The sequence below is a fragment of the Henckelia pumila genome, chromosome 4 (genome assembly GCF_033568475.1).
Source record: "Henckelia pumila isolate YLH828 chromosome 4, ASM3356847v2, whole genome shotgun sequence".
In the NCBI taxonomy this organism is placed as follows: Eukaryota; Viridiplantae; Streptophyta; class Magnoliopsida; order Lamiales; family Gesneriaceae; genus Henckelia; species Henckelia pumila.
In genome coordinates this window covers 180,711,210-180,734,724 of record NC_133123.1, presented here as the reverse complement: position 1 = coordinate 180,734,724, position 23,515 = coordinate 180,711,210, and the positions used below count along the sequence as shown (strand labels likewise).

At 35.8% G+C, this 23,515-nt stretch overlaps 1 protein-coding gene across 1 annotated transcript; it reads right to left on the bottom strand.

Annotated features, from left to right (window-relative positions):
• Positions 1–15,945: 15,945 nt before the first annotated feature.
• LOC140863771 (ubiquitin carboxyl-terminal hydrolase 4-like) lies at positions 15,946–19,446 on the bottom strand. Its single transcript, XM_073267413.1, has 6 exons — positions 19,073–19,446; positions 18,400–18,513; positions 17,790–17,888; positions 17,126–17,311; positions 16,682–16,863; positions 15,946–16,610 (listed from the first exon to the last, which is right to left on the bottom strand). Exons 1-6 carry the CDS (start codon positions 19,211–19,213, stop codon positions 16,193–16,195), a joined length of 1,140 nt encoding a protein of 379 aa, XP_073123514.1. The 5' UTR covers positions 19,214–19,446; the 3' UTR covers positions 15,946–16,192.
• Positions 19,447–23,515: the final 4,069 nt, after the last annotated feature.

Genomic DNA, 23,515 nt, shown 5'->3' with positions numbered 1-23,515 from the left:
ATACTGATATAATGTCATGTGTATTACTTTGACAAATTTAGAAGATGAATACATTGTTCATTATTCAATGATATCACATGTGATGATATCATTCATTGCTCAATGTCTACAATCGTGTAATTAAATGTATTTCTAAGTTTTAACAGTTGTTGAATGTGATATTCAGACATCGAGTAGCCAAATTTGTAAAACGAAGCTTGTATTTGAACTTAACTATTAAAAGAGCATGTGTGATCATGAGATCTAGCACAACACATGAGCAAAAAGAGTACAAATGCAGGTTAATTGCACGTATAATGTTCTATTTCTCGGGATAAAATTTGGGTCACTAAGATCGACCTTGACAAGTGAGAGTAAATTAGGTTCGAATTGTATCCGATTTAGAATAATTCTAAATATATTTGGAACAATCTCGGATATTTGTGGTATAAGCGGATAGGAAATTAAGAATGGGAGACTCGTTCTTTGCACATGCACGAAGATGTTATGATTAGGCGCATAACACACATTATGATGTTTATGATTCATTTTCATTGTCGTGGTGTTGGTCATTTAATGCATGTACACTATTTGACAAATATAGAAGAGGAATACATTACTCATTATTCAATGATATGTATCACATGTGGTGATATCATTCATTATCCAATTTCTACAATTGTGTATTTAGATGTACTTTTACAATTCAATATTTGAATATGATATTTAGAATCGATAACAAAAATTGTAAAACGATGCTTGTATCTAAACTCCACTATTAAAAAAGCATGTATGATCATGGGGTCTGACACAACACATGAGCAAAAAGAGTACATTTTGAACCTAATTTACTTTCCCTTGGCAAGTGATCTTAGTGACCTAAAGTTTTATCACAAAAAATAAAATATTATATATGCAATTAAGCCGTATTTATACTTTTCTTGCTCATTTGTTGTGTCAGACCCCATGATCATACATGTTATTTTAATAGTGGAGTTCAAATACAAGCATCGTCTTACAGATTTGGTGAATCGATTGTAAATATCGTATTCAAATGTTAAATTTTAAAAGTACACCTAATTACACAATTGTATAAATTGGAAAATAACTGATATTACCACATGTGATATCATTGAATAATTAGTAATGTATTCCTCTTCTATATTTATCAAAGCAGTGTACATGATATTAGATAATCAATACTAATAGAATTGGACGACTATTCATACGACAATGAAAACTCATCATAAGCATCATAATGTGTGTTATGCACGAAATCATAAATATCTTTGTGTGTGTGTGTACAAAGAATGAATCTCTCATTCCTAATTTTATTTTTTTTTTGCCACATCTATCTGAGATTGTTCCAAATATATTTGAAATTATTCAAATCGATGACAATTTGAACCTAATTTACTTTCACTTGGCAAACGATCTTAGTGTCCCAAAATTTTATCCCGAAAAATAAAATATTATATACGCAATTAAGTCGTATTAGTACTCTTCTTGCTCATGTGTTGTGTCAGACCTCATGATCATACATGTTCTTTTAATAGTGGAGTTCAAATACAAGCATCATTTTACAAAATTGGTTAATCGATTCTGAATATCATATTCAAATATTGAATTTTAAATTATATCTAATTACGCAATTGTAGAAATTGAACAAGAATGATATCACCACATGTGATCTCATTGAATAATGAGTAATATATTCCTCTTCTACATTTGTCAAATTAATGTTATATATGACATTAGATAACCAACACTAATGGAATTGGACGACTATTCACACGACAATGAAAATGAATCATAAACATCATAATGTGTGTTATGCACCAAATCATAACATCTTCGTGCGTGTGAAAAGAACGAGTCTCTCAATCCTAATTTTCTATCCGTTTATGCCACAAATATCCGAAATTTGTTCCAAATATATTTGGAATTATTCTAAATCGGGGATAATTCGAACCTAATTTACTCTTACTTGGCAAGATCGATCTTAGTGATCCAAAATTTTATCACGAGAAGTAGAACATTATATGTGCAATTAACCTGCATTTGTACTATTTTTGCTCATGTGTTGTGCTAGACCCATGATCACACATGCTCTTTTGATAGTGAAGTTCAAATACAAGCTTCGTCTTACAAATTTGGCTAATCGATGTCTAAATATCACATTCAACAACTGTTGAAACTTAGAGATACATCTAATTACACAATTGTAGACATTGATCAATGAATGATATCACTACATGTGATCTTATTGAATAATGAACAATGTATTCATCTTCTACATTAGACCAAAGTAGTACACATGATATTAGACCAGTACTAATTTAATTCGGCGACAATTCATACGACCATGAAAACTCATCATAATCATCATAATGTGTGTTATGTACGAAATCATAACCTCTTCGTGCATGTGCAAACAATGAGTTTCTCATACCCAATTACCTATTTTTTTGTTCCAAAAATGTTCGAGATTGTTCCAAATTAGTTTGGAATTATTCTGAAGCCAGGAGAATTCTAACCTAATTTGTTTCACTTGGCAAGATTGATCTTAGCGGTCCAAAATTTTATCCCATGAAGTATAAAAATTTACAATCAATTAAGCCGCATGTGTACTGTTATTGTTCATGTGTTGGACTCAGTAAGTCAAAATTATTCCAAAGTATTGACCATTCGATCTTAATTTGCAATCAATTTATGTTAATATATATCTAGCGATCCTTAATTGCCATCCATTATGTAACACCCGAAAATTTTAATACGTAAATTTGCATGCATAATTAAGGAAAATAATTATTTAAAATTTATATTTGGGTTAAATGACATTTATGTGTTATTATGTGAATTATATGCATGATTTAAATTTATGAGATCATTTAACCCGCAGTTATTGTATTTTTTAGATTTTTGAGAATATTTTTGAGTCGATCGCGTAGACGGGACTGTGGACGGACGAGATGCCAAAATTTTTAGCCAAAAATATTTTATGAGTTTTATGAGCCTTAAAATAATATTTTAAGATATTTTGTCAAGAAAATTTTAGTATTTAGTTATATATTTATTTAATAACTTATTTTTGGCCAAAATAAGTCATTTTATGGACTTTTATTAATTTTTAAAAATCCTCTATATTAATATTTCGAGATTTGAGATATTTTATCAGATTGTTATTATTATTTGAGAGTTTAAAATATTTTGTTTAAGGTATAATATCTTTCTATTGAGTAATATCTATTATTATTCAATTATCTACCAATAATTTAAACCTAAATCACTCCCTAATCTATTCCCAAACCCTATCAGCCGACACTCATCACTCTCACCCCCATCCCACGCCTTTCAGCAGAAAGCTAGAACCCCATAGCCGATCAAGCTTAACTCTTGAGGATTTTTGTCCGTTCGTCGTCCCGGAGACCCGTATACGCATCAACCTTCGTCAATCAATTAAAAAGGCATGTCTAAATCTTTTGTTTGGCCACCATATAAGCTATTATGCATGCATTATGTTTTTATTTTCAGAATTTTCCTTGAACATATCGAATTTCATGTAAGTTTTGATGTATGTTGCATATTTGATGATTTTCCAGCCATGGTTCACGTTTTTTATTGCATGGCTCGGTCCAGGGGCTAGGGATCGGTCAAGGGGTGTCCTAGGGTGCCTTAGGGTCGAGTAGGAGCAGCTGGTTCGGACTGGTGTGGGCTGGGTTTGGTCTGATGCAAGGGTTGGTCAAGGAGGTGACAGTCTAGGGTTAATAGGAAGAAGCCTTCGGCTTCTAGGTGTTTGACCATGGCTCGGGCTGAGCCATGGTGGGTTAGGACCGCCCAGACGTGGGCTACGTCTGTGCGGCGGCGCTCCGGCCAAGGGCGGCCGGAGCTGGCTGGCAGCAGGCCAAGAAGGCCTGCTGCTCGCGGCCGAGAGAGGAAGAGGGGGGGGGGGAATCGGGTTTGGGGTTTGGGGGTTGCTGGGTCGGGTCTGGGTGGTCCAGGTCGGGTCTGTAGGGTAGTGGGTTGGGTCAGGTCGGTCCGGGTCCAGGTTAGGTGGGTCGGGCTCGAGTATTTTAATTTTTAAATATATTATGTTTTAATTGGTTTTTGGGCCAATTAATTAGAAATAAAATTATTTAGGCTTCCAAATAATTTTATTTGGGCTTTCAAAATTATTTTTAAGTTAGTCCAATGATTTTTATGGGCTCGTGGGCCCATAAAAACTTTTGGACCAGTCAGTGATTTTATGGGTCAGCCCAATGAATTTTTAGGAATTAATTAGTTAATGGGCCTAAATATTTTTATTTAAGCCCAATAATATTTAAGTATTTTATTTTAGTAAAAATTATAATTTTTAAAATTATTTATTAATTATGGGCTTTAATTTAGTTAATGGACTTTAAGTTAGTTAAGGGGTTTAGTAGAGAGACCAGCAGTCTGGACCAACCCATGAAAAATAAATAAGTCCGAAATATATATTTAATTATTTTATGCATAAATTTGATATTTTAAGTATAAGTATATTTATTATGAAAATAAATTAAATATATATTACAGACATATTTTCAGTGCATCCATTCATGAAATATCTTATGTATATAATTATGTAAATGATGAGCAATAAAATATTTTGGTGAAAATTGAAGTATGTGTGACATAGGGGTGGTTTTCCACCATATGATTCGGTAGTTTTACTACCATAGGGGTGGTTATCCACCATATGATTCGGTAGTTTACTACCATAGGAGGTGATTTATCACCGCCATCGTACGTTGGTTCATGAGACTGATCAGTCGACACATGAGCGTCACACTTATGGATAGGACCATCTGCAGGTTTCAAAAGCATTGCTCAATTATGTTATATATGATGAAGAAATAATATGTTTATGATTATGATTATGATTCAGTTTATGATTCAGCAGTTTTATTATGTGATGAAAATATTTCCATGCATGCTCATATACATGTATATGTATTAGTAATTATGTGATGCATTATTTTTAACCTTGTTATAAAGGATTAGACATGTTGAGCCCCTAGGCTCACTACGCTTATATGGTGCAGGTGAGCATGATGATATTTATGTAGCTCCTACCGGTGGTGAGGACTTATGAGCTCACAGAGCAGTGGACCCCGTGACCGTCGCAGCTATTTAGATTATTATGTTGAGTTTTGAAACATGTTTTATTTTATTATTATTTCCGCATATGAGTTTTTTTAACAGCTTTGTTTATTATTTTAAATTGATGCATGAAACATTTTTTAAGGATTTATTTATTTAATATTTTTCAGGTTATTTAAGAAAAAGTATGTTATTTTTATATATACATATATGTATGGGCATGTATGTATAGTAGTATTATTTAAAAAAAAAAAATTTCCGCATTTATTAGTAGTAGATGTTTCATTTGGTATCAGAACGCGGTCCTTGAAGGGTGTCCTACTGCCACGTGAAGCTCAGAAATCCTACTACCGGTCTATAAGTTTTAATTGTTTTCTTATGATTTATAAGGAGCATATGTAATGATTTAAGATTTTCATGTTAGAAAAGTTATAGAACCCTTAAGTTATGCATTGCGATTTACGTAAAGAAAATATGTGGTGGTGCAGAATGCCTCCGAGACAGATGAATAGGCGAGGGGGACCTCCACCTCCACCTCCACCTCCGCAGAATCCGCTTGCAGCATTGGAGCAGGCCAATGCGAATATGATGGCTGGGATTACTGCTCTGTTGGAGCAGCAGGCGGCACGTCCTAGGCTCACACATGATGAGGATGTTTCCGAGCGGTTCCAGAAGAAGGGACCTAAGGCGTTTGTCGGCACCACTGATCCTCTTATTGCTGAGGGGTGGATTCGATCACTGGAGTCCATATTTGACTACATGGGGATCACTGATGCTGACAGGGTGAAGTGTGCAGTGTATATGATGAGAGGTGATGCAGCCTCTTGGTGGGAAGGTGCGGTTCGAGGTGTGAATCTACCTACATTGACTTGGATAGAGTTCAGACGCATGTTCTATGCCAAGTATTTCACTGAGGATGTGCGCAGTCGCATGATCCGGGAGTTTATGAGTCTCCGCCAGGGAGACAAGTCTGTGGTGGATTACATTACCCAATTCGAAAGAGGGTGTCATTTCGTGCCTCTTATTGCTGACAGTGCGCCGGATAAGTTGAGGCAATTTGTGGATGGTTTGCGGGCTGACATCAAACATGACGTTCGCATGTTGGATGTCACTACTTATGAGGCGACAGTTAGCAGAGCATTACGTTCTGAGGAAGGGAGGCGAGAGATGCAGCAAGAGCAGCAGAGTAAGAGGCAGTTTCAGCCAGGGTATCAGAGGGCGACTTCGCAGCCTCCTGCGAAGAAGCCGTATACTGGGCCGTCTAAGGGCCCGAATCAGCAGGGACAGCAGCAGAGGCCTCAAGGGCGTCAGCTACAGCAGCAGCAGAGGGGCGGGGCCCCTAATACTAGAGGAGTTCCGATCTGCCCACAGTGTCAGAAGCCGCACACCGGGAAGTGTCTAGTGGGGTCCAATGTATGCTATGTTTGCAAGGAGCCACGCATTCGTTCATCTCCCTAGAGTTTATCAGGCGGGTAGGCATCAAGCCTGAGGTTGCTGTTACAGGTTACGATGTCACTATGCCGTCTGGTCATATTCTTACTACCACTAGCGTCTGCAGAGATTTGGAGATGGAGTTACAGGGACATACTATCAGAGCAGATTTTGTGGTTTTACCGTTGACTGGATTCGATCTGATTTTGGGTATGGATTGGTTGTCAGTCAACGGAGCAGTGATTGATTTTCGGCAGAGGACAGTGGCAGTGAAACCAGTGGTAGGCGACCAGTTTGTTTTCTATGCATCTCCGAGCAGTGAGATCTCGCCTGTTATCTCTTATACACGTGCGAGGAAGTTATTGAGACGTGGTTGCCAGGGGTTTCTTGCCAGTGTAGTCACTTCATCAGAACCACCTAGCAGATCATTGTCAGATATAGAGGTGGTTTGTGACTTTTCAGATGTCTTTCCGGAGGACGTTTCGGGAGTCCCACCAGCTAGAGAGGTGGAGTTCAGTATTGATCTGATACAAGGTACTGTGCCTATCTCTAAGGCACCGTATCGACTTGCTCCTACCGAGATGAAAGAGTTGAAGGAGCAGATTCAAGAGTTGTTGGAGAAGGGCTTTATTCGTCCTAGCTTTTCTCCTTGGGGAGCTCCAGTGTTGTTTGTGAAGAAAAAGGATGGTAGCATGAGACTTTGTATCGATTACCGAGAGCTCAACAGGGTCACTGTGAAGAACAAGTATCCACTGCCGAGGATTGAGGATTTGTTCGATCAGTTGCAGGGAGCTTCGATTTTCTCTAAGATCGATCTGCGATCTGGCTATCATCAGTTGAGGGTCAGAGATGCAGATGTGTCCAAGACTGAATTCCGGACATGCTATGGGCATTACGAGTTCTTAGTAATGCCGTTTGGATTGACCAATGCTCCAGCGGTCTTTATGGATCTCATGAACCGTGTATTTTAGCCGTACTTAGATCAGTTTATCATAGTCTTTATTGATGATATCTTGATCTACTCGAGGAGCATTGAGGAGCATAGACAGCACTTGCAGAAAGCATTGCAGACTTTGAGGGAGCATCGACTATATGCGAAATTCAGTAAGTGCGAGTTTTGGATAGAGCAGGTGGCATTTCTTGGCCATATAGTTTCGAAAGATGGGATAGCGGTGGATCAGATGAAAGTGCAGGCAGTGCAGGATTGGGGAATTCCGAAGAATGCTTCAGAGATTCGCAGTTTCTTGGATTTAGCAAGCTACTACCGGAAGTTCATTAAGGGTTTTTCTTCTATTGCAGTACCCTTGACTTCCTTGACCAAGAAAAATGCGAAGTTTATATGGAGTTCAGACTGTCAGAGGAGCTTCGATCGACTTAAGGAAGCACTCACATCTGCGCCAGTGTTGGCAATGCCTGTTCCACATGAGGAGTTATTGGTTTACACGGACGCATCTAAGCTAGGGTTGGGCGCCGTATTGATGCAGAGTGACCGAGTCATTGCCTATGCGTCGAGACAGTTGAAGATTCATGAGCAGAACTATCCGACGCATAACTTGGAGCTAGCAGCAGTGGTTTTTGCTTTGAAAATCTGGAGGCACTATCTGTATGGTGAGAAGTGCAAGATTTTCACAGACCACAAGAGTCTCAAGTACTTCTTCACACAGAAGGAGTTGAACATGAGACAGCGCTGATGGTTGGAATTAGTTAAGGATTATGATTGTGACATTAGCTACCATCCGGGTAAGGCTAATGTAGTGGTTGATGCGTTGAGTCGGAAGACTTCAGTGGTATCTTGTGTGACAGTTCAGTTGCCACTTCAGGAGGAGATTCAGAGATTCGAGCTGGAGTTGTACTCGAGCGGTCATGCACCGAGTTTGGCAGTGTTAGTGGTACAGCCGAATCTTCGGAATCGTATCAAAGTTGGACAGCCTGCAGATGAGGAGTTGCAACGATTGAGGCAGAGAGATGAAGCCAAGGGCGGGCTTCTCTATACAGTTGTTGATGGTATCGTTCAGTACCGTGGTTGTATGTGGGTACGAACGTTGATCAGTTGAGGATTGAGATCTTGACAGAGGCTCATACATCTCCGTATTCCTTTCACCCCGGAAGTACGAAGATGTATAGAGATTTGCAGTTATTGTATTGGTGGTCCGACATGAAGAGAGATATTGGCCGATTTGTATCAGAGTGCTTGACTTGTCAGCAGGTCAAGGCAGAGCATCAGCATCCTGCAGGGTTACTTAAGCCTCTACCCATTCCGGAGTGGAAGTAGGAGAACATCACGATGGACTTTGTAGTTGGCCTTCCGAGGAGTACTAGAGGATGTACAGCTATTTGGGTGATCGTGGATAGACTCACCAAGTCAGCTCATTTCTTGCCGGTGAGGACTACTTACTCATTGACGCAGTATGCAGAGCTTTACATCAAGGAGATTGTTAGACTGCATGGCATATCAGTGTCGATAGTATAGGACAGAGATCCGAGATTTACGTCTGCATTCTGGAAGAGTTTGCACACAGCTTTGGGGATTCGGCTATTATTCAGTACAGCGTTCCATCCCCAGACAGATGGTCAGTCGGAGAGGGTGATCCAGATTCTTGAGGATCTACTGAGAGCTTGTGTCATTGATTTTCAGGGCTCTTGGGAGACTAGACTGCCATTAGTGAAGTTTACCTATAACAACAGCTTTCAGTCGTCTATAGGTATGGCTCCTTATGCAGCTCTCTACGGGAGAAGATGTAGATCGCCAGTGCATTGGGATAAGGTTGGCGAGAGGATTTTACTTGGCCCCGAGATTGTACAGCAGACTGCCGATATTGTGACACAGATACGGGATCGTATGAGGACAGCTCAGAGTCGTCAGAAGAGTTATGCTGATACTCGACGACGAGATCTTGGGTTTGTAGTACGTGATCATGTGTTTTTGAAAGTATCACCTATGAAAGGGGTGATGAGATTTGGTCGCAGAGGCAAGTTGAATCCGAGATACATTAGGCCATTTGAGATCTTGGAGAGAGTTGGCACTTTGGCATACCGTTTAGCACAACCGTCAGGGCTTGCAGCAGTGCACAACGTATTCCATGTATCCATGCTTCAGAGATACATCTCTAATCCGACGCATGTGTTGAATTATAAGCCTTTGCAGTTAGCACCAGATCTAGCATTTGAGGAGAGGCCTGTTCGGATCTTAGCCAGAGAGGAGCGGAGATTGAGGACGCGAGTCATACCGATGGTCAAAGTCCAGTGGCAGAATCATTCCGAGGAGGAAGCCACTTGGGAGACCGAGGCAGACATGAGGACTCGCTACCTGGAGTTATTCGAGTAAGCACTTTAATTTCGAGGACGAAATTCAATTTAAGGGGGGGAGAATTGTAACATCCGAAAATTTTAATACGTAAATTTGCATGCATAATTAAGGAAAATAATTATTTAAAATTTATATTTGGGTTAAATGACATTTATGTGTTATTATGTGAATTATATGCATGATTTAAATTTATGAGATCATTTAACCCGCAGTTATTGTATTTTTAGATTTTTGAGAATATTTTTGAGTCGATCGCGTAGACGGGACCGTGGACGGACGAGATGCCAAAATTTTTAGCCAAAAATATTTTATGAGTTTTATGAGCCTTAAAATAATATTTTAAGATATTTTGTCAAGAAAATTTTAGTATTTAGTTATATATTTATTTAATAACTTATTTTTTGCCAAAATAAGTCATTTTATGGACTTTTATTAATTTTTAAAAATCCTCTATATTAATATTTCGAGATTTGAGATATTTTATCAGATTGTTATTATTATTTGAGAGTTTAAAATATTTTGTTTAAGGTATAATATCTTTCTATTGAGTAATATCTATTATTATTCAATTATCTACCAATAATTTAAACCTAAATCACTCCCTAATCTATTCCCAAACCCTATCAGCCGACACTCATCACTCTCACCCCCCATCCCACGCCTTTCAGCAGAAAGCTAGAACCCCATAGCCGATCAAGCTTAACTCTTGAGGATTTTTGTCCGTTCGTCGTCCCGGAGACCCGTATACGCATCAACCTTCGTCAATCAATTAAAAAGGCATGTCTAAATCTTTCGTTTGGCCACCATATAAGCTATTATGCATGCATTATGTTTTTATTTTTAGAATTTTCCTTGAACATCTCGAATTTCATGTAAGTTTTGATGTATGTTGCATATTTGATGATTTTCCAGCCATGGTTCACGTTTTTAATTGCATGGCTCGGTCCAGGGGCTAGGGATTGGTCAAGGGGTGTCCTAGGGTGCCTTAGGGTCAAGTAGGAGCAGCTGGTTCGGACTGGTGTGGGCTGGGTTTGGTCTGATGCAAGGGTTGGTCAAGGAGGTGACAGTTTAGGGTTAATAGGAAGAAGCCTTCGGCTTCTAGGTGTTTTACCATGGCTCGGGCTGAGCCATGGTGGGTTAGGACCGCCCAGACGTGGGCTACGTCTGTGCGGCAGCGCTCCGGCCAGGGGCGGCCGAAGCTGGCCGGCAGCAGGCCAAGAAGTTCTGCTGCTCGCGGCCGAGAGAGGAAGAGGGGGGGGGGGAATCGGGTTTGGCGTTTGGGGGTTGCTGGGTCGGGTCTGGGTGGTCCGGGTTGGGTCTGTAGGGTAGTGGGTCGGGTCAGGTCGGTCCGGGTCCGGGTTAGGTGGGTCGGGCTGGAGTATTTTAATTTTTAAATATATTATGTTTTAATTGGTTTTTGGGCCAATTAATTAGAAATAAAATTATTTGGGCTTCCAAATAATTTTATTTGGGCTTTCAAAATTATTTTTAAGTTAGCCCAATGATTTTTTATGGCTCGTGGGCCCATAGAAATTTTTGGACCAGTCAGTGATTTTATGGGTCAGCCCAATGAATTTTTAGGAATTAATTAGTTAATGAGCCTAAATATTTTTATTTAAGCCCAATAACATTTAAGTATTTTATTTTAGTAAAAATTATAATTTTTAAAATTATTTATTAATTATGGGCTTTAATTTAGTTAATGGACTTTAAGTTAGTTAAGGGGTTTAGTAGAGAGACCAGCAGTCTGGACCAACCCATGAAAAATAAATAAGTCCGAAATATATATTTAATTATTTTATGCATAAATTTGATATTTTAAGTATAATTATATTTATTATGAAAATAAATTAAATATATATTACAGACATATTTTCAGTGCATGCATTCATGAAATTTCTTATGTATATAATTATGTAAATGATGAGCAATAAAATATTTTGGTGGAAATTGAAGTATGTGTGACATAGGGGTGGTTTTCCACCATATGATTCGGTAGTTTTACTACCATAGGGGTGGTTATCCACCATATGATTCGGTAGTTTACTACCATAGGAGGTGATTTATCACCGCCATCGTACGTTGGTTCATGAGACTGATCAGTCGACACATGAGCGTCACACTTATGGATAGGACCATCTGCAGGTTTCAAAAGCATTGCTCAATTATGTTATATATGATGAAGAAATAATATGTTTATGATTATGATTATGATTCAGTTTATGATTTAGCAGTTTTATTATGTGATGAAAATATTTCCATGCATGCTCATGTACATGTATATGTATTAGTAATTATGTGATGCATTATTTTTAACCTTGTTATAAAGGATTAGACATGTTGAGCCCCTAGGCTCACTACGCTTATATGGTGCAGGTGAGCATGATGATGCTTATGTAGCTCCTACCGGTGGTGAGGACTTATGAGCTCACAGAGCAGTGGACCCCGTGATCGTCGCAGCTATTTAGATTATTATGTTGAGTTTTGAAACATTTTTTATTTTATTATTGTTTCCGCATATGAGTTTTTTTAACAGCTTTGTTTATTATTTTAAATTGATGCATGAAACATTTTTTAAGGATTTATTTATTTAATATTTTTCAGGTTATTTAAGAAAAAGTATGTTATTTTTATATATACATATATGTATGGGCATGTATGTATAGTAGTATTATTTTAAAAAAAAAAAAATTTCCGCATTTATTAGTAGTAGATGTTTCACATTATCAAACCAAACCCGATATATATACAAGACTTGACATTTTTCACATATCCTTCGTTTTCAAGGACACATACATAAAACCAATCGAATATGAATATATATATATACATATCCGATCATAAATTATTTTTAGTTGGCATGTTCATCTTATATATATACATATCCGATCATAAATTATTTTTAGTTGGCATGTTCATCTTAGTATATATATATATATATATATATACATATCCGATCATAAATTATTTTTAGTTGGCATGTTCATCTTAGTAAGACGAATTTATCAACCCGTAAATACGAGCAATTATTCTAAATTATACAAAGTATGTATTATTATCTTAATTTTTTGTACCGAAAATATAGAACACACATACAAATTGGTTTCACTGGAGCTTAAAAAAAAATATTAAACCATCTTTAGTTTACAAAATGTCTTCATACTAATTAATTATTGTCGCACTTACATTAACCCCAAAAGCATAACCACATAATAAAAATCATTCAATTTTTTTTCAGCAATCCATGTTCATCAGATAGTATTCTCGCAGCAACATGAGCTCGACAAATCTCCATCTTCACTGTCTTTTCATATCTCCATATTTCATCTGTGTAACGTACTAAACATTCGAATGCAACCATAAAATACAATAACAAGTAGTTTCAGAAATATTTCAAGAAATAAAATAAATTTTGGGCAAAAACAGATTTACCATATTCATTCAAGCATTTCAAATGAATAATTATTCAACTGAAGCGGCCAATAATAGAAAAAGAAACCACATAAAAAATTCAAGAACATAATAAAAATTGGGAATAAACATATGAAAACAAAGAGCTAAAAAATAATTTATGAACCTTAAAATACTATTAAAAATTTTCAAGTAAATACTCAATTGCGACAAACGACTAAATAAATAAGTAAAGTAAGTTCTTTTCATATAGCATTACACAACCATGGATCTTATTATATAGGAAAAAATGGTGGATTTATTAATGATAAAAAAATAGGAAAAATTGTTGACAATGAATTCATTAATAAAAAAATTCATTCCATGCAATTCCACCATTTTCATGGTAGATTTGGTTGCTATAGTTTTTTTTAAAAAAAATAAAATTAATCAACTATAAAAATAAAAAGTGAATGATAAAAAAAAAAGAGCAAAAAAAATGCTATAACCTGCATTGAAATTAATGCCTCAGTGATTTCCAATTTAAAATATAAAAATATGTGAAGATGAAAAAATAACAAAAAATATTATAATAGCTATAGTTGTACATGAATAAATGAAGAAAGTAAAATAATATAAAAAAATATTTGAAGTCACTAGAAACTAGGAAAATAAATATAATAAACACATGAGACACAAAAAACAATAAAAATAAATAAAATAATGTAATAGGGAGCTAAAACATATATTTTTTGTGTGTCAGGGAGTTGTAACAAATTTTATCTGAAATGGAGATTGAACAAAGATTGAAGTTTGGTAATGGGGATTTAAAGGTAATTTCTCCTTAATTAGGGGATATAATACAATCAATTTATTTGACAATTTTAATTAAAATATAATTTTATATTAAAAATGACTATTCAATATGTAATGTGCGCAACATAAGGCTAATATCCTTCATAAGCTTTTGAAAATCAGTTTTTCACGAGGAGTTAAAATATCTAATTTCAATATGTTGACCCTCAAATTATGGGAGAGATACTTTTTTTTACTCTTTTAAAAACATAATTTATTACATTTCAATACTAAATATATAATATATTATGAAAGACAAATTTAGGAGTGTTCATTTAATACGAACCGAAATTAACCCGAAATTCGAAACCGAAATCGAATCGAATTTAACGATACAGTTCGGTTAAAAACCGAAATTATTTCGGTTTAACCGAATTTTCGTTTTTAATTTTTTTTGTTATTAATTAATAAATATTTAAAAATATAAAAAATGATTTTCAAAAATTAAAAAAAGGAAAAAATCGGTTTTCGGTTCGATTTGGTTAACCGAGCCAGAAACCTGAACCGAAAAACTAAAAACCGAATTTATGGTTCGGTTTTAGTTCAAATCGAATTTTCGGATTCAACTCGATTTGGGTGATTAACCAAACTGTGAATACACCTATACAAACTCTATATGGTATCAGATGATCTTTAATGACATAACAAATATCGTAGAATGGGGGTGAACTCTACTTCAAAACATAAGGGACTAATAGGTCATCACTCCACACATGTTGTATGGTCGTGGCCTGTGGGGCATAAACTACTCGTTGTGACCGAACAATTTGGACACCCCTTAGTTTCTGAGCTTGTCTTGGATCAATCGTGTTTAATTCAAGCCTTGTTTTCGCTTTCGCAAATATATTCATGCTATCACCATTCGTCAAATATTGAAATTTAATGATTTTGGGTTTTGACAATAAATATTTGTAAATGCATATTTTGTCAAATTTAAAATTATTCATACGCCATAACAAAATGAAAAGTAGAAATTTTGATTTAAAAATTTTATGATTTTTAAACAAGAGTAAGTTTCTTGTTAAAAGTTCTCACGAATCTATACATGTGACTTGTGAGACGAATCGATCCGATCTATATTTATAGTGTAAAGTAATATTATTGACCTACAAAATAATACTTTTTATTTGTTGGGTCGTGTCGAACATCTATCTCAAAAAATTGAACCGATAAATAATATCATAAGTGTTTTTGTGTTTAAACAATATATAAAGTATAAACAGCCACCAAATAGACCAGCAATCCTTTAAGGAGAAATTCTATGATCTACATGGTCATTCATTTGGTGAGTGAGTGTAAGTCAGTGTGACCCACACAAAAACAAGGACATTAAAATTTAATAATAAATATATATTTCCCCCCTTTTTTTAAAAGAATAAAAATACAAACTTATTATACAAACACAAAAACAATGTGTAAACCAAGATGTTAATATATATATATATTAATTTTCAGCTGCCCAACCATTTCCGTCCACCTCGTCCCCGACCCGGGTTTTAGTGGTTTTTTTTTAATTTTTCGCATAACTAAAACCCGGTAGTTGTCGAGGACGAGTTGAGCAGCTGAAAATTTATATATATATATATATATATTGAGAATTTCAAATATTTCGAATCGAATGCGAACTTCATTTCAAATTGATTTTGAGAAGGAAAAAAAAGTAAGATCTTTGAATTGAACTCGCATTCGAATATAATGCGAATATATTTAATCCGAGCCAAATTCAAGCTATAAATTTTTACTGACATTCAGCTTGATTGGTCGCTTGTACTCCAAACTACTTTATGAATAAATTTTACCTATGGAATATGAATGACATGAATGGAAATGTAAATAAGTCAACAATGGCCCGAAAAAAATATAAGACAGTAAAGCAAGTATTAGTTTTTATTATTTCTGTATGTCTAATAACAGCTCCGATGCACCAGGAAAAGGGCAAGGTAACAGAAGCAGTCAGTAACAAAGTGCAGATCCCTTCACTGTCAAACTGTACATGAAAACCAAGCCTCGAGCAAGGCCACATGTTATGGAAAAATAGAAACAGACGAGAAGCGCGTATACTATCTACGCCTTTAAACTGAAATGAAATGGGCTCCCATTGTTAGATCAACTTTTGTTCAGCTCGTCATTAACAGCAGCGATGCTTTCATAGAAGAGAATGTATCCATGGTCAATATTGGGCGCGTATTCGTTAGCTGATCCGAAGTAGGTTTGGATAGCTGACTCCTCAATCATCTCCACAGTTTCATCATCAAAGTGCAGCCAGTGATTGTGACTTTTGACGAGACTCACATAATGCCCATGATTTGGCCCACTCCCCACGTGTACCACCACAGCAAATAATGAGTATTCGGAGTCAGCATCGTCCATGGTACAGGTGAGTTTTAGTTCCAAAGGGAACACAACACGATAGGATAACTTCTTGTGCCGATTTAGCTGCTCCATGTACTTGAATCGCTTGAGATGAATGACGAGGATATGTGGTGGTTTCTTTATCTTCATCCTCTTCTGTGCTTCTTGCAAACTGTGTTTAGAGTACAGAGATTAATATTTTTATAGTCTCAGTACGACTAAATGTCAAGAAAGGCGCCCTACCTGGAGCACTTATCGCAGAAGAATTTATCTTCGGCATTTAGGGTTTCAGTGGAGCTGAAGTTCTTGAGGCAGCTAGTAATTGAACTGTTTTGTTCAATATCAAGGCTTAGATCTAAAAATGTCTCATCCCTTGCTGTAACTGTCTCACACCTTAAACATTTTGTCTCATTGGTCAGAGTACCCTGCATCTCGCCAAGAGTCGGAGATAAAATGAGAAGAAGCATATCAACATTTGGCAACCACATCACATAATGATTATATGAGTTCTCAAGCAATCGAAATTCTTAAATTCTATGTATAATAAAGCTCGAGTTCGGCTAAAAAGGCGTAACAGGCTTGCAATGAACATTTTATATCATTGTACAGCATATTTCTGATGTGAGTGGAGATTCAGCCAATAAAATCTGAATCCAAAAAATATAATTTTCCCAGTGTGTTAGTAACCTGAAAAATTTTGTGCACCCAGGTAACTAATGGCTCCTTCTTAACACCATTTATAGGGCCGTTGCTTAGCCCATTTGCAAGACCGTCAACAGAAGAAGTATGCGGAATACTTGGCAATTTTTGAGACTCTTTCTCCAGTGTGTCGACAAGTTCATTTAACAAAAAATTCAAAAATTCATGGGCGTCCTGCACGAAAGAATGAATATCACATCATCTTGAAGCTTGAAAAGAAAGTTATAATGAAGAAGATTATGTACTCAATATTGTAAAGTTCATAACCATCTGACTCAACCTTATTTTAATTGTAGAAACTTCCAATAAGTTGTCATCTAAAAGAAAAAGGTTCGTAACAATATGAACAACCAACACGCGGTAAAACAAAAAAATTTCTGGATGTTTATAAAAAAAAAAACATTTCATGACAATAAATCCCTGATGCGAATTTCACGAATCATTGAAATCAAATGTACAAAAAATAACTTTGGTCCCCAGAAACACGTAGCTGAACTTCAGACATGAATTTTAATCACAATAGATTTGGTGATAAAAGGATTTAGCAGGACACGTTTGGCACTCTAAAAAAGGCTCAAATAACTTAGATTCTATTGAAACCAACTCAGTGTTTCCATGTGGCAAAAGAAGCTATTGTTCACCAAAAACACACCTGATGCATGTATCCTCGGAAAAGGTCATTTTCTTTTCTTACTCTCTGTACAAAGCGTTTTGGTGCTATTACACCTGTTTTCTTCTTCTGTGAACTTATCTGCATAAAATAATTAACAGATTAATTTGCAAATTCTCAAGAGCATGCCAAATTACAAGCATTCAAACCAACAAGCACAATACACAATTGTGGCTTCGTCCTAAACTGATGTCTGCTAAACCAACCAGGTGAAGAATGAACCAGCCATGTGTTTACCAAATTTCTCATGGATAGTTGGTAACTCATGTCAAGAAACTAACGTTTCAGGTAATTACCAAAGCTTGCCTTTTGTCACTTAGCAGATGATGATTAAAAAATCTAAAATGAGCCATGAATATTATGCATAAAGTAGTTCAAGGTGCAAATGGAAGTCGGAACGATGGTAAAGACATGCATATCAGAGGGATTCTTTTACCAAACATGCGTTTTGGCCTCGTGTGTTAAGTTCACGAAATTCCGACAAAATAAATCAGTCAAGTAAGAAGCTTATAAGCGGTTCGAATGCTTCAATGATGTATCAAAGCAGCCAAAGACTAACTGCTAACACCCAATTCAGCAATGAATCAACTACCTGTAAGTACAGCTCTGCAAGACAAGTCAAGAGATTTTCATCTGCTTCGCTTGTTTTGTTATTTGAAGAATACTCCAACAGTTGTTCACGAAATGGCGCACAGAAGTATAGAGCCTGCAAAACCAAGTGATATCAAAGAAAGGAAACGTTCGAGATTCTCATCACGGTCATATGAGAAAGGCTTGTCGCTACACTTCCAAAACACATTTGTTTTAGCACTCGTCAGGGTAAGAACAAACAGGAGATCTCAGCAACAGACATTGAGATTGCAACAAGGACAAATTGAGGCCATCCATGAAGTAACTAGCACTTGAAATTTCAGTAATTTAGTTTCCTTTATAAATGGCATATCAGCATCTTCCCCAAGACCAAATTAGCAAAACCATAACACACCAAAAATTTTACTTTAACCCAATTTAATCAGACTCATTAGAAAATAAAATCGGCGCTCAAGAAAACCAGAATCAACAGAGCGATATAAACTTAGAATCAAGTTTTCCCTATACATAACCAATTGCCCAATCAAAACCTCCTAGCTTTTCCGTTTGACTTGACCACAAAAATCGAAATGACAAAGGAAAACAAACCAAAATCCAAAACCCACATCCCAAAACTCATGATCGAGAAATTAAAATATCAATAAACAAGAAACGAACGCCATAACAAAGTCCACCTGAAGCACGCTGTTGCAATAGCAAGTGTTGCCGAAATTCTCCAACCCGAAATACCGCTCTCCCTCGGGAAACTGATCGCCCAAAGCCTTCTCTAACTTGGAACCCGTCACACCCATCGTAAGTGTGACACCATCCAGCATATACCAGAATTCCTCTATCCCTCCAAACTTGCCGCTCCTCGCTCACAACAACAAGAATTATACATCAACTTCAATCGGTTCCGAGCCTGGGGCGATGTATATCAATATGGATTTGATGCCTATTTCTTGAAATTAAGGAGATTCTAGGGTTCGTGGAAATGGTTTTCTTCGCCTTAGGTGTCCTATAGAATTGTCTACGAGATCTTTCTGTAAACTCAATACGACAATGAGGTTTTGCCTGATTCGGTCGTTTACTGAGGAAAATAAAAAAACCAATGGGAGTTTAAATTTATTTTATTTTATGAACAAATTAATTAAAATTTGATGCATATTAACCATCCACGCACGTGAATATTTTACGTAATTATAAGATTTTTTAAAAAATCTTTAAGTTTTTTTAAAAAGATAATCTTTAAGATGCGGATTATGATTATCAAATTATTTAGTATTTTCATATGTACTAAAATAATTTTGTTATAATAACTTTATCGTATGAAAGAGATATTTTTGTCAATTCATTAAATTACCAAGATATTTAGGCCCTGTTTGGTTTCAAAAATCAGGCCAAAAAAACACTTTTTAAGTGCTTTTCAGTTAACAAGGTGTTTGGTTGATCAAAAAAGTGCTTAAATAAGCACTTTTTAAGTCAAAATTAGAGCTTTTTCAAAAGCCAAAAATTGTAGCTTAAAAAAGTGTTTTTTTAAAAAAAATGTCTACCAAATTCAAACGGGACCTTAATCTAAGAGGTTATTGATTTATTAAATAGTACAGATGTATTAGCAATATATACATTTACGTGCATATATTGTTTAATTATTTAAAAAATATTAGTCATTAATTCAAATTAGAATAAAATTTATATATAACATAATTAGTAATAATTATTATATATTAAATATGTAGCTGCGCATAGAGATATATTATGATAAACTAGTGGATCGTGGTATATGCGACGCGTGCATTTCATATAAATTAAAATATATGTAGCTATTGTGTTATATATAGCATGTATTGCATGTTTGTATTATTTTATTTTTTTTTGGAATATAGTCAAAACGGTCCTATAAGTTTGTCCATGTTGTGATTTGGTCTTATAAGTATTTAATTTTGGGTTTTTGTTCTATAAGTTAAGTTATATTTTAGTTTTAGTCTTTTCTTATAGAATGTTGACGTAACATTAGAAAATGTTAACATAACAGTTAAAAATGATTACGTGACATTGAGAAATGACGATAAGTTTGTTGACATCAACACTTAAACAATGTTGTAAATGGCGGGAGGCGGTGACGGGGCGGTCAGTGACCGCCTACCGCCTCGGCCGCCTAGGCCTGCCGATTCTTTGTCCTGTGTGGCATGCATTATCCTTCTCACTGACTTTGTTTCTGCTTTCCTTAAATTTACCCAAGAAGCACCAAAGCACGAGAATTCTGTTGCTCAGTTCCTTTCCTGTGCACTCGAATGCAATTTCACCCCGCTTTCTCTATAAGATGAGATTACGTTACGTAATTAAATAAAATAATATTAAATCTACACTTTAAGCTTAATTTCTTATTATATTTTTATTTAGATCTCGACTTTATTGAAAGTGTATAAAACATTCATTAAATAAAATGAGACATAAGATGTTAAATAAATTTACACATGTATTATTAAATTTGGTTATTTATCTTTTGATTTTTAAATTTAAAAATACATGTTATTTAATTTTAATTCATTACTTTTTTTAAAAAAAAAATTGAACAAGAAATCAAATAAAGTTCCAGATGAAAATATTTTATATTAGATTATTTGTAAAAAAAAATTTATCTTGATTTACTGATAATGTTAGCTTGATTTTATTAGTTCAAAATAAATTCACCTAATTTTATTTAAGTGATAATCACATCAAGTAATGTACATAACCATGTAAATTATCTAATACACACTTGAAAGTTGAAATCAATATTACAAAATCATAAAATTAATAAAAAAATTATAAATATATTATATTATTACCTAATTAATATAGTATAACTATATACTTTTGCATATAATATAATATCATTTAAAAAATAATAATATTAGTTCTATAATTAAAATATTCAATGACATAATATCATTTTTTTTAAAAACACTAATGACATAATATCTGAAAGTTTTTAAAATAAAATTTGTTAAAATAAAGTTTTTCATATTATAATAATATGATATGTATAACTTATGCCGTAAAATAATTTTATTAAAAATGATTAACTTTTAAGTATATATTAATATATGGAAGTTGTATTTTATAGTCATGTTAGTATATGTAATAAAAGAAGAAACTATATATGTAAAATTTAAATAGCTTTACAAATTTCGAAAAAATAAATGAAATGAAGCTAAGTGTGAATAACATTTTTTGGAGTGTACGGTGGGTGAACAGCATATCAAAACTAATATATATATATATATATATATATATTATACATATATATCTTACTATATTATATTTGATGTCCCTAAAAAATATACGGGTCTAACCCGACCCGAGCCCAATAATCCATATTTTTGGAAATATACTTTGGGGCCCATTTAGTCTTATTTTATGAGAGGCCTAGTCTGAAATGACCCTGGTAGGAAACAAGATCGTAATCATGAATACATGGGCTTGAACCCTAACTGGTATGGTTGGAGCCCGACCCGAGCCCAAGAAGGGTCCAATATCTAGAACCTTCCACTAATCTCGAGCACATAAAGATCATCAACAGATAAAGATAATATCTTATAAATCCAATATTTGATATTATCTTTAAATTGATATTAGAATCCTACTTGGTCAGGGCTCTTACCCGGGTAGAGTCCTGCTCTAACACATGTTATACCTTGACAAGGTAATCTACCCCTCCAAACCCCTATAAATACAGGTATGGTTCATGATTTATAACATCATCTTTTATATTCACCTCTTGCTCACACACTCACGCACGCATATTCTCTTGTTCTTCTTATAGTCACGCTCTTTTACTTTCGAGCACTGACTTAGGCATCGGAGGGGTCACGCCGAAACACCTTTGGCGCCCCCTAACTTGGCTTCTGTCTGTGCAGAAATCCATCGTGCCCGACCCGACCCCGTTTTGTGAAGATTTGGAGATTTGCTCTATCAGACCGAACCCGGAGGAAAAAATCGACATCATCAATTGGCGCCGTCTGTGGGAAATTGAAGAAAAAGAATTGAGATGGCTGATGCAAATGGAGTCAACGAAGAAATAAATCAACTTATCACCGCTGCTGTCGAAAGAGCTATGGCTGCAAGGGCGAAAACCAATCCTCCTCCCCCACCACCAGGTCAGAACGCGCAGTTAGAAGAAATCAGGAAACTGAAGGAAGAGATGGAGCTCTTGAAGAAGAAACAATCCGGATACCTAGCCACGCTAGTGCGGAACATTCCCTTCTCTCCTGAAATATTAGAGTCCGAACTCCCCAAAAACTTTAAATTTCCGCATATTGGGGAATATGATGGGAAAGGGGACCCGGATGAGCATCTGTCCCGTTTTGAGAATGCGGCGTTGTTGCACAGATATTCTGACCCGATCAAGTGTCGGGTCTTTCTCAATACTTTGATAGGACCGGCTCAACAATGGTTCAACTTATTACGCCAAGGAGATATCAAGGAGTTCAAGGATTTTAGCAAGGCCTTCCTACACCACTTTGCTAGTAGCAAAAAACACCCTACGACTACTCTTAGTCTTTTTGCTATCAAACAGCAAGGTCAAGAAGATTTGCGAGTATATGTTCGATGATTTAGTGCCTTGGCCCTGGAAGTACCTACTGCCACCACTGACCTGCTTATCAGTGCCTTTACTCAAGGACTTGCTACAGGGGATTTTCTTAAATCTCTGATAAAAAAACCGCCGTCTACTTACGATGAAGTGCTTGCTCGGGCCGAAAAATATGTGAATCTAGAGGAGGTACAATTTTCTCGTATGAATAATGGGATGGACAGGCCACCAAGTCCGAAGAATGCCCGGGCCCCTAACACACCTCGGAGGATGGGACCATCTCCCCGACCCGAGCTGCTTGGACAATTTACTTCTTTCACTCCTCTAAGTGTTGGAAAACTGGCGAGTTCCCAGACCAATTACGATTGATACCCGGTGCAGCGGAAGTTTAAAAATTTTTCATGGAACGTTTCCATGGTATGGGTATCAACCGTTCATCGATTGAATTATGTGTGTGTAAAATTTAAATAACAATTAAATAAATTTTACCTCAAATCTCGCAACGAGATTAATGGACACCAACAGAACAATTCTGCTCTTGTTGTCTCTCCCTGGAACCGAT